Source organism: Neovison vison, chromosome 14 (genome assembly GCF_020171115.1).
Source record: "Neovison vison isolate M4711 chromosome 14, ASM_NN_V1, whole genome shotgun sequence".
Classification (NCBI taxonomy): Eukaryota; Metazoa; Chordata; class Mammalia; order Carnivora; family Mustelidae; genus Neogale; species Neogale vison.
Window position 1 is genome coordinate 30,014,159 of NC_058104.1, and position 16,065 is coordinate 30,030,223.

A 16,065-nucleotide genomic window follows, 5' to 3' on the forward strand; every position below is an offset into this window, starting at 1 on the left:
GAATGTGATGAATCTATGGGTATTGTCTTTCTGGAAAGATGGCCAATAGAGGTCACCAAAAGGAAAATGCAAATTGCAGATCAAAGACACACGTCCCATGTGGGGAATGATCCGAATCCAGAGGTGTACACGTATGGATAAAAGATTTTTTTTAAGAGTCTGGAGAGGTAGGACGCCTGGGTGACTCAGTGGGTTAAAGCCTCTGCCTTCAGCTCAGGTCATGATCCCAGGGTCCTGGGATCAAGTCCTACATCGGGCTCTCTGCTCAGCGGGGAGCCTGCTTCCCCCCTCTATCTCTGCCTGCCTTTCTGCCTACTTGTGATCTCTCTCTCTCTGTCTGCCTCTCTGCCTACTTGTCATCTCTGTCAAATAAATAAATAAATAAAATCTTTAAAAAAAAAAAAGAGTCTGGAGACTCTAAATAATTATTATTTTATTAATTATTAATTATTAATAATTATATTATTATATATTAGATTATAGATTATAATATAATATTAAAGTATTGAAATAATTTAAATAATTATTAATAAAAACTCATTTAATAATGAATTATTAATAGTGGTTACTTCTAGATAAGTTTGGAAGCAGTGTTGTATGTTGTGTGTTTCTTAAACCTACGTGGAGTTTATACTGTTTCATTTCGAGGCAACTAAGTCTTTGGGAAGTGAAGGTGGAAAAGAAAGAAAGCAATGCACTGTCTTATGCGACAGTAGCTAATCACAAAGTAAGGCAGGTGGTCACAGTTTCCTGATAAGCAACAGCGTCTACAGAGAGATTTTCTCATCACTGTACCCTTTAGCACTGTTGGAATATTTCATCATGCGAATGTATGCATTATTTTTTACAAAAAAGTTTTCATTTCCTAAAAAAACAAAACAAAACAGGGCAATTTATTTATTTTTATTTTTTTTTTTAATTTTATTTATTTATTTGACAGAGCGAAATCACAAGTAGGCAGAGAGGCAAGCAGAGAGAGAGAGAGAGAGGGAAGCAGGCTTCCTGCCGAGCAGAAAGCCCAATGCGGTACTCGATCCCAGGACCCTGAGATCATGACCTGAGCTGAAGGCAGAGGCTTAACCCACTGAGCCACCCAGGCGCCCAAAACAGGGCAATTTAACCTTATATTTGGTCCAGCAAAAATTTACTAAGTGTGAGGTGCTGTGCTAAGCTCAGAAGGTATGCAAATGACTAAAACGGCCTCTGCTGTCCAGGAGTTCATGGTCTAGGTCAGCTTGTCGCACTGATGTGCTCCCAAATCACATGGACGTGTTGTGTGTTGGTTAATTGTTACTGGATAGCAAATCACCCCAAAACTCAGCAGCGGAAAACAATAAGCATTTATTATCAAAAGTAGCTGCTGACAGTCAGGACAGAGTGGTTTACCTGGGTGATCCTGGCTCCGGGTCTCTCGTGAGGTTGCCGACAGGATGTCGGCAGGACTGGGGCTAAAGGCTTCTCTCCCCAGATGGTGCCCATACATGGTTACTGGCAGATGGTCTCAGCTCTTCGCCCTGTGATCCTCTCTACAGATTAACCACTGGAGCGTTCTTACCACACGGCAGTGGGCTTTCCCTAGACTGAGTGATCCCAGAGAGAGAGGTGAAAGCTGAAATAGTCTTTTATGAGCTGGCAGCCTGGGCGGTCACACTCCATCATTTCTACCACTGGTGAGAAACAAGTCACCAAGTGCACAGCCCACACTCAAGGCAAGGGGAATTGGGCTCCCGCAAAGAGGAGTATCAAGGAATGTGGGGACAGAGTCTAAAACGACCACATCTTGTTAAAAATGCAGATTCTGTTTCAGAAGGTCTGGGGAGGAGGTCCGAGTTTTGTATTTCTCACATGCTGTCAGGTGGTCTGTGGACGATGCTTTGAGTAGCAAGAGAATCAAATACATGCAAAGAACTGTACCTTGGGTTGCCTCTTTGGAACTATGCTGCTTGCAAAATAACATCCTTTGTTCTCCTGGCATCATCTTTGGATGGTGTCCAATTTTAAAATCACATTTCCCCTGAAAGGTCAGAGCTGTAAAGTAAGGGAAAGACAGGATTACCTTGTTAATACACGAGGACAAGCTGTAATGGAATTAAAAACAACCACAGGGGGATTCAGAAAATCTCTCTGGTCTTGTTCTGGAAGCTCTCAGAAGCATAAACCATCAGCCAGCAATTCTGAAGGGGGTGCTAAACAAACAGCAAGGAATCTGGGCTTTTAATAAGTATTGTACAAAATGTCTTTATATGACTAAGATTCCTGGCTGCACCACTTACAAAATTAGCTTTGATATCGGAGGGCAAGAAACAGAACCAGCATCTCAGAAGATCAAGGCTCTGACATGCTTTGCTGATTTGAAGGGTGACATGTTTAAAAAAATCGTTTCCCTATTCAATAGATAGGATCAAAATTTACTTTCAATGCAGGATAAAAGTATAAATCCTGTATTTTTTTTAAAGATTTTATTTATTTATTTGTCAGAGAGAAAGAGAGCGAGCGAGCGCACAAGCAGGCAGAGTGGCAGGTAGAGGTGGAGAGAGAAGCAGGCTCCCCTCCGAGCAAGGAGCCTGATGCAGGACTTGATCTCAGAACCCCGGATCACGACGTGAGCCGAAGGCAGTGGCCTAACCAACTAAGCCACCTAGGCGTCCCAATCCTGTATTTTTTTATTGCTATGATTCACATGCCATAAAAATCGTCATTTTCAAGTGTACGATTCCGTGTTTTTTTTTTTTCTAATGGTTGTGCAACCATTACCGCCAGCTAATTCTAAAACATTCATCACCCCAAAAAGTAACTGTAACTGTGTTCATTAGCAGTTACTCCCATTGCCCCCCATTCCTTACAGCCATAGGGAACCACTAGTCTGTTTTCTGTCTCTACGGATTCGCCTCTTCTGGACATTTCATATACACGGACTCATACAGTATGTGGCCTTTTTTGTCTGGCTTCCTTCACTTAGCATTTTTTTTTTGAAAGAAGATTATTTATTTATTTATTTGACAGAGATCACAAGTAGGCAGAGAGGCAGGCAGAGACAGAGAGGGGAGAAGCAGGCTCCCCGCTGAGCAGAGAGCCTGATGCGGGGCTTGATCCCAGGACCCTGAGACCATGACCCGAGCCAAAGGCAAAGGATTTAACCCACTGAGCCACCCAGATGTCCCAGCAATTTTTTTTTTTAAACAATTTAACAATTCCCATTTAATCGTTTTTTGTGTAGAGGTCAGTGGCATTAAGTACATTCACGTCATTGGACAACGACCACCACCATCCATTTCCAGCATTTTCATCTTCGGTTTTGAAGCTTTGTGTCCAAACATCACATTTTTAAGGTTTATCAATGCTGTAGCACTTATCAGTACTTCCTTCCTTTTTTTTTTTTTTTTGACTATATAATATCCCATGGTATAGATATGCTATATTTTATCTGCTAATCAGCTGACAGACATTTGGATTGGTTCCACTTTATGGCTATTATAAATAATGTTGTTATGAACTTTCATATATCTGTATTTATTTGAACTCTTGTTTTCATTTCTTTGGGGTTTACACCTAGGAGAGGAGTTACTGCATCATATGGTAACTGTATTTAACTGACTGAGAAACTGCCAGACTGTTTTCCAAATGGGCTGCACCGTTTTATGTTCCCACCAGCAGTCATGAGGACCTAGTACCTCTACACCCTTGCCAACACATCATTTTCTACTTTGAGTACAGCCATACTTGTGGGCAAAGTGTTACCTCATTGAGGTTTTTCCTAAAGACGAATGTTTCTATGCATTCATTTCAAATGCTTATTGGCCATGGGTACATCTTCTTTGGAGACACATCTATTCAAACCCTTTGCCTGTTTTTAACTGGCCTATTTTATTGTTGAGTCACGAGAGTTCTTTATATACTCTCAGTACAAATCCCTTATCACATCTATGATGTGCAAACATTCTCGCCCATTCTCTGGGTTGTCTTTTCCCTTCTTGAAAAGCACAGTAGTTTTTATTCTGATTAAATCCAATCCGTGTTTTTCTCTTTTGTTGCCTGTACTTTTGGTGTCATATCTAGGAAACCGTTGTCTCATCCAAGGTCACCAAACTTACCCTTGCATCTTCTAAGAGTTTTAGGGCTTTGGCATTACCATTTATATTTTTAATCCATTTGAGTTAATTCTTGTAAAAGCTTTTAAGGGTCCAAATTCATTCTTTTGCATGGGGATGTCCAGCCTGGTTTTTTGTTGTTGCTGTTGTTGTTTTGTTTTCTTAAGTCATCAGAAAGAAGCACAGAGAATGGCTTTTTTTGGTTTCTTGGTAGCATTTTCCCCCTCTCTTGGGCAGGCTTTGAGTTTTATAGTAAAGCATACTCTACAGAAACCAGAACCCAGGGGCCCAGCCTGACTTGGTAGCATCTTTTCAATAAATCTCTACTGAATTTTGCAGAGAAGCACATGGAGTAGTCTTGAATTACTAGTTATATAAAAATGACTGTGAACAAGGGAGAGCTATTTCTTCATTGAATCCCCTTGATGACTATGTGCCAATTCCTGCCCTACAGAGTTTATAGTCTTGCAGGGAGAAACAGACAAAAACCAAGTAAGTACATCATATAAGATGCCAGAAGGTGGTTAAGTGTTGTGGGGAAAGAAATGGAGGAGCTGAGCACATGGCATGATGCATGAGTGGGGTGGGGTTTGCAATTCTGAAAAAGGTGGTCAAAAGTTTGAGAATTGGTGAGGGATGTGGCCATGTGCCTGTCTGGGAAGGAACACTGCGGGGAGAGAGAAAACAGCCATTGCAAAGGCCCTGAGACAAGAGAGTGCCGGTATTTTGAGACACGGCAAGGAGGCCAGTGTGGCTGCAGCAGACCGAGGAGGGGGGAAGCGGTCAGAGGGCCAGATCACACAGGTTCTTAGAAACGCTTTTAAGGGACTTTTGACTTTGATGCTGAGGGAACTGGGAAAGGCCACTGAGGGGTTCTGAGCTGAGCAGGAACATGGCCGGGCTTACAGTTCAAAGGACCACTGTGGCTGCTGGGTTGAGCACGGATTGTGGGAGGACAGGGGAAGGCCAGAAGAATAGTAAAGAGGCTTCTAAAATAATCCAGGTTTTGGCAGAGCCTGTAGGATATCCCGGGTGACCAGATAGGGGAGGGATTTAGGTAGGTGTCAAAGGTGAGTCCAGAGATTTGGGCCTGAGGAACAGAAGGATGGAGTTGCTATTAACTATGATGAGGAAGGCTGGCCAGTAGGGCATCAGGATGGGAGAGGGAAGAGGAGCTTGAGGTTCTCCCTGATGTTCAAGTGGAGGGGCTGGGTAGACAGCAGGATATTTGGAAATAGAAAGCTAGGCTGAAATAGGAATGTGGAGGAATGAGCCACAAGGCCGGATGGGATACCAAGAAAAAGATGAGAGAACAGGGCCAAGAACCACACCGTGGAACCCTCTGGTATGTTGAAATCCAGAGGAGAGAAGGAACAGCTACGGAGGCCACTGAAAACAATGACAGTCTTCCACTCCATTGAAGGATTTGACAGTCTGGCTTTGTCGATCTTCAACAACCTCGTGTTTTAAATTACCTTTGGTTATAAGTGAACTCAAAATTTTTATTCTTAAAATTTCTGTTGGGGCGCCTGGGTGGTTCAGTGGGTTGAGGCCTCTGCCTTCGGCTCGGGTCATGTTCTCAGGGTCCTGGGATCGGGCCCCACGTTGGGCTCTCTGCTCTGCAGGAGGCCTGCTTCCTCCTCTCTCTCTCTCTCTGCCTGCTGTTCTGCCTGCTCGTGATCTCTGTATGTCAAATAAAATAAAAAAAATAAAAATCTTTAAAAAAAAAAGATTTCTGTTATTTTGGGGGCACTTAGGTGGCTCAGTTGGTTGAGCGTCAGACTCTTGGTTTCGGCTCAGGTCATGATCTCAGGATCCTGAGATAAAGCCTCACTCTGAGCTCAGCCAGGAGTCTGCTTGGAGATTCTCTCCTCCTGCCCCCCCACCCCGAAACACATGCACATTTCTCACACTTTTTCTTTCTCCAAGATTAAAAAAAAAAAAAAAAAAGATTTCCATTATTTTCTTAACGATTCATTCTTGATGTTTTACAAAAAAATTAACCATGGACCAAACAAGCACGGGCTTCGTCTGTTGTAACTGGAACTTGGTGAACAATCGGCCTTCTGGCATAAGGCAGCACAGGAAAAAAAAAATCAACACTAGAGAGTTTTATTAATGAAAAAACAAAAACCTCTTAAAGTTTATTAACAAAATTCACATAACAATAATTGCACATTTCCTTTTCTGCCAACACTACTCATTTAGTCACTGTCATCCTTTATAAACAGGGGAAATGGACATACTTTAAAATCTTTCTGATAAATATATCGCCATGCTGCATCCGGCCTGGATGAGGCTCTTCAAGACGGTGTATGCTGGAGCCTGTTAAAAATGACAATAAGCAAACGAAAGAAATATGTTCTATGTTCACTGGTAGCAGTAAGACATGGCCTGGTATGGCTGGGCTGGAATGCTCTAGGTAACATGTAAGATCTAACAGACTCTTTTAATTCACAAGGTTGGGATGGTTCCATAACTGCCAGAACATCTGAATCACCTAGTTTCTCATCAGTAAGGGGGAAGAAGCTGCCAGGGGAGATGATGAGGGAGGAAGGGGGAAATAAGATTCCGAGTGGGGAGCACGGATTTGCTTGCCTTTCTGTCAAAGACGTATATTGGTTTGCTTTCTTGGGTGATTACTTTGAAATCTATTTCTCTGGAAACAAAAACCCTCCCGCCCCTTAATCTTCCTAATAAGGTATTCAAAGCACCACCAGCAAATAGTAAAGGGAGGTCCCCTACCAGTTGTGCATCATGTTCAAGGCCTATGTCATGGTGCTCCAGCTCTTCATCCCGAAATTTCTTTATCACCTGGTTAAATACAGAGAAATCAGAGCAAGTCAACATCCAACTCTCCCACTGTCCCGTCTTCTTCTGGAGGCTAAAGCCCCTATTACTGCCTAAGACAGGGGTAGGCAAACTTTTCCTATAAAGGGTCAGAGAGTCAGTACTCCAAACTCCACAGGCTGTATGGTTCTCTTCACAACTACTCAACGCTGCCAGTATATGGGGAACAGCAGCCACAGACATGTAAGCAGATGGGTACGGCGCTGTTCCAACAAAACAATTTAGAGAAACAGGTGGTCTGCTCCAGACCGGGTTTTACCAACCCCAAACTTAGACTTAAAAAAAAATTGAAGTTCCCTTATCTGCTGTAGAAAACTGCCTGAAGATACCCGTTAGCTCATTTATTTAATCTGAAGAGTCTGTGCTTGCATTTGCTGAGCAGCTATCGATGACCCAGAAGTGGAGAATAAAAGCATGGGCTCAGGAGACACAGCTTCTGGTCCCAAGTCTGCCGGAGACAGGGCTGGGTCACAGCCGTGACCAGTGCCCATGGCTTTGGCTTTCTGTTCTTCCTGCCTTAAGAATGAGGCACTGTCCCAGGTTTCTATGGCCTGTCATTCCCTTCTATTTTTTTCCTTCTTATTAAGTTGCATACCTACCCTTTTCTCCCTTATTGGCCTCTTTCCAGAGTATATTCAAATACCTGAAGAAGTTCCGTGTATTTTTCAGGTTCCTTCTCCATCAGCGTCCTGATCTGGTTGTTATAGTGATGTGCTATGGACTCTTCCACAGCCACAGTGCAGGCCATTGCTCCCTCCTTCCCAAGCAGGGCGGTTCCCGCACCTGGAACGGTCAAATCCAGAGCAGGAAAGGATGGGCCAAATACCACACTACGGAGGGAGATCATGTCAGGTCGGGGTTCATCAACCTCGACACTATAGGCTCTGGGGCTGGATAATTCCTTGTGGGGGCCGTCCTGGGCATCGTAGGCCACTTGGCAGCACCCCTGGCCTCTACCTACTACATGCCAGCAGAAGCCCTGGTTGTGACAACCAAAAATGTCTCCAGACACTGCCAAGTATCCTTAGGAGCAACCTACCTCCGTGAGAACCTCTGTGTTAGGTGTGCCAGGTCAGGAGGTGAAATCCTGAATCACAGAATAGGAATACTATTCTCTTTTCAGGGCTCTTCCGAACCTTCTGCTTATGGCAAGAAGAGAGTCTTCATTTGGGGTGAGTGTGTCTTTGATTCTCTTTTAACATTTACTCTTCTCTCTTTTTTAAAAGCGTGCTATCTCAGGTTTAGAACCTTTGTCAGGGATTATCACTTGGCCACACCTGAATTGCTCTTTTTTTCCCTCCTCTGTTGTATTTGTTTTTACTGTGCCTTCTATTTATAAAAGTACTGATTTAAATAAATAAATATTTAAATAAATTTAAGAAAAAAAAATAAAAGTCCATTTAGCTTTTAAAAAGACTAAGGAAATAAGATTGTAAGAGAACATAAAAAGAATTATGGAATCGGTACTTTAACAATTTAATTGTGCCAGACCCCTAAGCTCACGTAAGCTCTTCTGGACAGACACATACCCAGTGCAAACCCTGCCACATTCCAAAAGGGCATCAGAATCGTCGGCCGCACCCTGAAAGCAACCAACAACTCGTTGAACTTTTTCAAGTGATCCTTTTCTTGATCCCACATTTTCTGTAAAAAAAAAAAAAAAACAAACCAGTAAAGACATTGGAGCATCACATGGAGGCCACGTGCTGTATACCAGGCAAGCGACATGCCCTGTCCACGGCGGGAAAAGGAAGCAAAGTGGAAATGGAACGAATAAATGAGAACTGCTATTTCCCCCATTCCCCTTGAATCACTGGAGGGAAAAAACAAAACATCAGACTAAAAAGCACTGTGGATACAGAGAGTGCCAACAAACCAAGAGAAGAGCCTCTCTCTCAGTTCCCATTAAGTGGGCCCAAACCTTGGTTCCAGCAGAAATTCTCGGACCTGCACAGCCTATTAAGGGACAAGGCCCACATTGATGAGAAATGAGATGTTCAGCCCACTCCGACTTCAGGAGGACAGCGTATCACCTGTTGTGTCATTGCCTTCTCAACTGCTAGAAAGCAAGTATCATTTACATCAAAGGAAAAGGGGATACAGATAAAAGAGCTAATACTTACATGCACTCCTAAGTGCCAGGCGCCGTCAAACAGCTTTAAGAAGGCAACTCATTTAATCGGCACAAAGTACTATTGTTACCATCCCCATTATACAGATAGAGGAAGTGAGGCACAGAGAGGCTAAGGAACTTGTCCGAGAACTCAGAGCAGGCAAGCTGACTTGTACTGAGGGTCTACTGCGCGCCGGACATGGTATTAGCTGCTCTATGCCACTTCATTTATTCCTCACCAAAACCCAATGAGATAGATGTTATTAGCTCATTTTGTAGGTATGGACATGGAAATGGAGACACAGAGAGGTCACGTCACTTCCCCAAGGTCAGTCACACAGGTAGGAGGTGGAAGCAAGCTGGAATGTGAACCTGGGTCCTTATGATTACAAAGTCCAGCCCCCTCCCTCTGCTTCTCAGTATTAAGATATAAAATCTCCCCGCTGGGGACAGGATCACACCCTCTCCGCAACAGGTGCTCTCACCTAATGCAATGACTCTTAACCATTTTTACCCCACAACACGATGAAATTTTAGTACCTCATATATACCACATATCCGTTTATGTACTACATGTCTGTCTGTACTTTATAACATAAAAAGAATAATATACTTTTCACTCCAGGCTCCCACCCTGATAGGCAATTTTTGCTTTCCCTTGAAAATGCATAACGTAATGTGATTCATGACTCTAAGGCCTTTGGATCCCCACGTTGCTCAGTAAGACCAGGCTGAGAGGGACAATGAAGTACCCACCTGAATGACTGGCCCGACACTGGTCCGGCCCAGGACGGCCATCTGTCCTGCATAGATTCGGTTCGCTCCATATTCACCTGCGTGATCCACCCGGATTATTCGATCCACAGCTGCCCGACTGATACTGTCTAAGGTCATTCCTGAACTGGAAAACCGGACACTGATTCTTCTTCCATAAGCTGCAATGCAAATGTTTATTCTTTATTACTCTCAGGTAAAAGAGATGTCTCCTTCTACAGGAAGAAAGGGGCACCTCAGAACAAAGGTCACAGATGAGATACCATAAGTATGATATATGCCCATAAATGTATTGTTTAACCTGCAGTGTTTTTTGTTTTTTTTGTTGTTGTTGTTTTTAACAGACAGAGATCACAAGTATGCAGAGAAGCAGGCAGAGAAAGGGGGAGGCAGGCTCCCCGCCAAGCAGAAAGCCTAATGCAGGGCTCAATCCCAGGACTCTGGGATCATGACCTGAGCCAAAGGCAGAGGCTTTAACCCACTGAGCCACTCAGGCGCCCCTGTTTTGTTTTTAAACCAAGCTATCTGCAGGGCACCTGGGTGGCACACAGTTGGTTGTGTGGAGCCTCACATCAGGGTCCCTGCTCAGCCAGGAGCCTGTTTCTCCCTCTCCCTCTGCCACTGCCCCTGCTGGTGCTCTCCTACTCTCTCTCTCTTTCTGTTAAATAAATAAATAATCTTTTAAAAATCGAAAATTAAAAAAATAAATAAATAAAGTAGGCTCTACACCCAACATGGGGCTTGAACTCATGACCCTGAGATCAAGAAACACATGTTCTACTATCTGAGCCGGCCAGGCACACCCCACCTTTTTAAAAAGTTCATTAGTTACCGGGGCACCTGGGTGGCTCAGTGGGTTAAGCCGCTGCCTTCGGCTCGGGTCAGGATCTCAGGGTCCTGGGATCGAGTCCCACATCGGGCTCTCTGCTCAGCAGGGAGCCTGCTTCCTCCTCTCTCTCTCTGCCTGCCTCTCTGCCTACTTGTGATCTCTCTCTGTCAAATAAATAAAATCTTAAAAAAAAAAAAAAGTGAATTACCAACACTTAAAACCTATATTTTACCTAAAGATCTGGATTTCTGGCTTCACATGAAGCATAAAAAGATCTGGAAATACTGAACCTGGCTTTTCAGCAGGCAGCTGACGTGGCAGTGAGACACGGGGCCTCTAGAAGAGCAGGGTTCTCCGGTTGACCTACCCTCCAGGCCTGCTTTGTTCCCACCCTTGGCTGCACCAAACCTCCTAGGGAGCTTTCAAAACCAGGATGCTCCTCCCCATTCGATCTTGTGGTGGATTTTTTAAAAGCTCTGTGCACGAATCTTTTCTGCAGCCAAGGTTGAGAACCACAGATTTTTCTCTCAAAACGCCTGGAGCATGTGATTTGGTGAATAAACCTTAGAGCTTAGGTTTGATATTGTTATGGTACATTATCAATTCAACTCAACTCCTCTCTCTTTTTTTTTTTTTTTTTTTAAAGATTTTATTTATTTGACAGAGAGAGATCACAAGTAGGCAGAGAGGCAGGCAGAGAGAGAGAGAGGAGGAAGCAGGCTCCCTGCTGAGCAGAGAGCCCATGTGGGACTCAATCCCAGGACCCTGAGATCATGACCCGAGCGGAAGGCAGCGGCTTAACCAACTGAGCCACACAGGTGCCCCTCAACTCCTCTCTTCAAAATGTAAATTCTTCAGGATGGATTAAATTTTGTCTTTTAAAAAATTTCCTAGTAGTAACACCTTGATTGTATTCTCTGAGATTTGCATTAAGGCATCTCCAGAGTTTTTCCCCTAAGAGTTTTACAATGTGTTTAGGTATATAAGGGGTTATCAGCTCATTAAGCAGATCTGAAAACAGAGATCCTGCGAGGCCAGTCAGTTTGTAATGTGAATTGTGACGTGTGTTGGTATCACCCTGAGATGTGTTTCAAGACTCTTAAGCATGACTACCAGATCTTTAATACAGACTTCTTTTCATTTAACCTAACTTCTACACCCTGAAAATGTGTGGAAAACTTCACTTTGAGTACATCTGTAGGGTTTTCATTAAAAGGCTTGCGTGCTTCGGACACGAGGTGATGGGACAGGCTGGATAAAATTTGAACTTTTCGACCAGGTTCAACCAGGGTTTTAAATGCCTCACTAAACAAAGGAGCATGGACATGGGGGTCTGAAATATGGTGACCTAGCTTTGAGCCATTCCTCTCTATGACCTGCTCCATCTCACTGAAAATATCTGATTCAAGAAATTGACGGAGAGGGACCTGGATGGCTCAGTCGTTGAATGTCTGCCTTCGGCTCAGGTCCTGGAATCAAGCCCCACATCTGGATCCTTGTCGGCAGGTTCCTTGCTTGGTGGGAAGCCTGCTTCTCCTTCTCCCACTCCCCTTGCTTGTGTTCCCTCTCTTACTGTCTCTCTCTCTCTCTTCTGTCAAATAAGTATATACAATCTTTAAAAAAAAAAGAAAAGAAAAGAAACTGATGGAATCCAGGAGATGGACACCAACAACTGGATGGAGTCCAAGTTCTGCTAGGTATAATGTACCACTCAGATCTGTGCCATAACACAGCAGGTCACTCTGGTCATGACCATGTTTTTTTTTGGTTTTTTTTTTTTTAAAGATTTTATTTATTTATTTGAGAGAGAGAGAGACAGTGAGAGAGAGCATGAGCTAGGAGAAGGTCAGAGAGCGAAGCAGACTCCCCATGGAGCTGGTGGGAGCCCGATGTGGGACTCGATCCCGGGACTCCAGGATCACGCCCTGAGCCGAAGGCAGTCGTCCAACCAACTGAGCCACCCAGGCGTCCCATGACCATGTTTTTATATGGAGAACAATTTGGCACATTTGACAAAGGCAAGGTAGCCTGTCCCAAGTTGTTGCCTCCAACTCCAAGGACCTGTGCTCCCACTAACCTGGCCTCCTTGCAGAAAGAGGACTCCTACAAATTGAAACTGAAAATGATGAGCTGGCCCTATTTCTCAAGATAATCTTGCATGCTTCTTCTTTCGTTTGTTACTCCCATCTCAAAACATGTTAATGGGAAAGACAACCAGGTACTCATTAAAACAAACAAACAAACAAACACAACGTTTAAGGGGAAATAGCAAAGGGCTGAGGACACAGGATGAGTTCAAATACACAGCTTCTAATGGGCAGAACTGTATTTCTATTAAAAACATACTATGGGGGCACCTGGGTGGCTCAGATGGTTAAGCACCTGCCTTCAGCTTAGATCATGATCTTTAGGTCCTGGGATCAAGCCCCACATTTGGCCCCCTGCTCAGTGGGGAGTTTGATTTTTCCTCTGGTTCTCTCCCACTCATGCTCTCTCTCAAATGAATAAATAAAATCTGAAAAGGAAAAAAAAAATACTACACAGTTCCCTAGCACTGCCACCACTTTTCCAGATTCCGGCACCTAATAAGTGATTTTTTTGTGGGATGTGTGGAAGATTGGGTCTTGAAATGGATGCCATTTACCTTTTCATGATCTCTGCACGGTGTCTTTAAAAAGTATGGGATGGTTGGGGCATCTGGCTTACTCAGTCAGTAGAGCATGAGCCTCTTAATCTTGGGGTTGTGTTTAAGCCCCACAGTGGAGGCAGAGATTACTGATTACTTAATGTGTTTCTTTTCTCTAACAGTAACCTTGGACAAATCAGAATCACCATTACTTACAAATAAAATTGGCAATAATAATCAGGTTATTTCGTTTTTAAGGAAATACATAATAGTAACACCTTTCTTAGTCATCATAAAGATAAAACGAGATACAGGAAGCAAAGTAACTTTATAAATGAAAAAGAATGATTCTTAATCTGCTATGCTCATTGGCTCAACAAAGGAACATTAAGTCACGTTTAACAATCCTCTGAGTTTTCCCTGCACTGTCACACATTTTAAATTTGAGTAAAATAAAGTTGAGGCCAGTGCTTGAAGCTCTCAAATACATCATTTTACGTTATTGCTTTCCCAAACTGTGAAACACCTAACAATGATGATACCTAGATTTTAATTGGTATATGGGAAGATCTTAAGTGGTTTATAAACATGCATTAAATACACCCATGTAGTTAGAGTTACTCTCTTTTAAATCTTTCTCAATTCCTCTAATATCATTAAAGAGAATGTCTCAGTTAATAAATACCTTCCTAATACTTGCTAATCTCCCTCCCCCCGCCCCCCCCTTTTTTTAACCATAAAGACGGTTTGGGGTTCAGGCCTTGGTAGACAATCTAACACAATTTACTAATTTGTTTTCAGCACCTTTAAAAAAAAAATTACTCTATTAGGGGCCAGCAATACTGGTTTTCCGCTTTTACCATGAGGATTTAATTTCTCTGAAATTATTTAATTTAAAAATGGAACACGGCTGCAGAAAAAGCACATTTAGTAATCAAAAGCACAAGTGGTTATTTCTAAAAGGCGAAAATCTTTAGGTGGTTCAGGAATGCTTTAACTTTTGGAGAAAATGACCTCACAACAATTTTCTGATGCAGCTCTGATGAAAAAAGGATAGAAGGACCAGGGAATGGGAGAAGGACCCATCTCCCTATCCCAATTACTATACTTCTACATGCTTCCACACCCTGGTGCTTCTCAAAATTCATGCAAGTCATTCGAAGGTCTCGGTAAAATGCAGACAAAGCGATCGTGTAAGTCAGGGGTGGGACCTTTGACCCTGCACTTCTCCCCCCCCCCCGTTAATTATTTATTAATTATATAATAATATGCAGTTTCAAAAGCTCAAAATCTATTTCGTGATTATTTTAGGTTTGGAGGATTGGGTAGTTTCTACTGAGCAGTTTTTAAAATAAGTCATGTGCTTCCAGAGTTTTCTATTAATGATATATATATGCAAAATTTATATATCAAGTGAATTTTTTTCAAATTTCTTTTCAGCGTAACAGTATTCATTGTTTTTGCACCACACCCAGTGCTCCACGCATTAAGTGCCCTCCTTAATACCGGCACTTCTAACAAGCCCACGCCTCTGGTCTCATGAACACACCGTGCCTGAGGCAGCCTGAGCGAAGGCTAGAATAACACCCGCAGGGCACCTAACGTTCAAGGTCGCCACCTGTACTCAGCCTGGAATGCCGACCACCACCTGCAGAGACGGCCCGGTACAGGTGTAACATTACGTCATTCCACAACACGCCGACCCTGAGAGGACATTTCAGAGCGTCCCTGCTGAACGCCACGCCCCTCCCACCCCGCATTCTCCCTACGCAGTACAGTTCCCGCCCCGCCTATCAGCGCCCCAAGGTTCACGCCCCGGAGTCGCTCTCCGTCGCAGCCTTATGATGTCTATGAACGTCTGCCCTCCCCCCCCCACCCCCCGTGACCTCTCCAGTGCAGGCCACATGCTCAAATTCCCTGGACCGCCGGCTGAGCGCGCGGCCGCGGCCGTCCTCCTACTTTACCTGAGTACGGCCGCAGGGCGCCCGTGCGCAGCTGCCACAGGGAGCGACCCGCCGCCTCCGCGGCGCAGCCCATTGCTGTGACAAGATACCCACTCCACTGCGCGAGGCGGGCTAAACGTGCTTTCAGCGCAGACTGATGACGCAGCGCAGACGTAGGGCAGACACTGCGTGCCCTCCCATCGGTGGACACGCCCCTAGGCCCCTGCTTCCATTCGATTGGCTGGAAAGGGCAAGTGGAAGGAGGATATTGGACATGATCACCATCAATCACTCAGGTGACCAACGGTTGTGAAAGAGGCTTGGGTTGCTACAGAGATGAGGTTGCTGAATTGCTCTTCCCGAGATCCTGCCAGGGTAAATTCCTGGGAAAAAGGATCGTGAAGGGATCCTTTACTGGCACAGCCATTGTATTTTTTGCTCTACCAACAGGAAGGAGAGTTTTCTCTCCGTGTATCCTACATTGGCTTTAAAACAGTAGAAATTGCATGTTGAAATTAAACACACATGGTTAATAGTGTCTCTAGGTGGTGAGACTAATATACGAGGACCCTTAGAAGTTCTTCCTTTTTTTTTTTTTTGGTCCAAGGAGTGTGGTTTTAGCTTTTTTTGTTTCCACTTCTCTCCTGGTGTTCATTTTGGTGCAAATTGTTTTGGGTATGGGATGGGCTAGGGAGAGGACTTAACACTTCTAACAAATGTACCACTCTGAGGGGGGATGCTGAGAATGAGGGTGACTATGCATGTGGGGGGCAAAGGGTATACGGGACATCGCTACCTTCTTAATTTTTCTGTGATTCCGAAACTGTTCAAGTTTTATTGTA

At 43.9% G+C, this 16,065-nt stretch overlaps 1 protein-coding gene across 4 annotated transcripts; it reads right to left on the bottom strand.

The window, feature by feature from the left end:
- Positions 1–1,322: 1,322 nt before the first annotated feature.
- On the bottom strand, positions 1,323–15,376 carry COQ7 (coenzyme Q7, hydroxylase). 4 transcript variants are annotated; one of them, XM_044233245.1, is made up of 7 exons: positions 14,899–15,040; positions 9,808–9,986; positions 8,468–8,582; positions 7,582–7,721; positions 6,834–6,902; positions 6,335–6,413; positions 1,323–2,028 (listed from the first exon to the last, which is right to left on the bottom strand). In XM_044233245.1, the coding sequence occupies exons 1-6, from the start codon at positions 15,038–15,040 to the stop codon at positions 6,336–6,338; spliced, it is 723 nt and encodes a 240-aa protein (XP_044089180.1). In that variant the 3' UTR covers positions 1,323–2,028; position 6,335. The 4 variants fall into 4 exon arrangements, with proteins under 4 accessions (XP_044089180.1, XP_044089181.1, XP_044089182.1 ...); XM_044233246.1 differs by lacking the exon at positions 1,323–2,028 and adding an exon at positions 5,732–5,771; XM_044233247.1 differs by lacking the exons at positions 1,323–2,028; positions 14,899–15,040 and adding an exon at positions 15,245–15,376 and having other exon boundaries at positions 6,204–6,413.
- Between the last annotated feature and the right edge of the window lie 689 nt (positions 15,377–16,065).

What these genes read in the sequence shown, in the direction of transcription:
- COQ7 (XM_044233245.1), bottom strand. Translation starts at nt 15,040, where the DNA reads ATGCGGGGTGGGAGGGGCGTGGCGTTCAGCAGGGACGCTCTGAAATGT. An exon ending in GCATTCCAGGCTGAGTACAG is followed by an intron (nt 9,987 to 14,898) that starts GTGGCGACCTTG and finishes TTTGCATTGCAG; the next exon opens with CTTATGGAAGAAGAATCAGT. An exon ending in AATACACGGAACTTCTTCAG is followed by an intron (nt 6,903 to 7,581) that starts GTATTTGAATAT and finishes GTATTTAACCAG; the next exon opens with GTGATAAAGAAATTTCGGGA.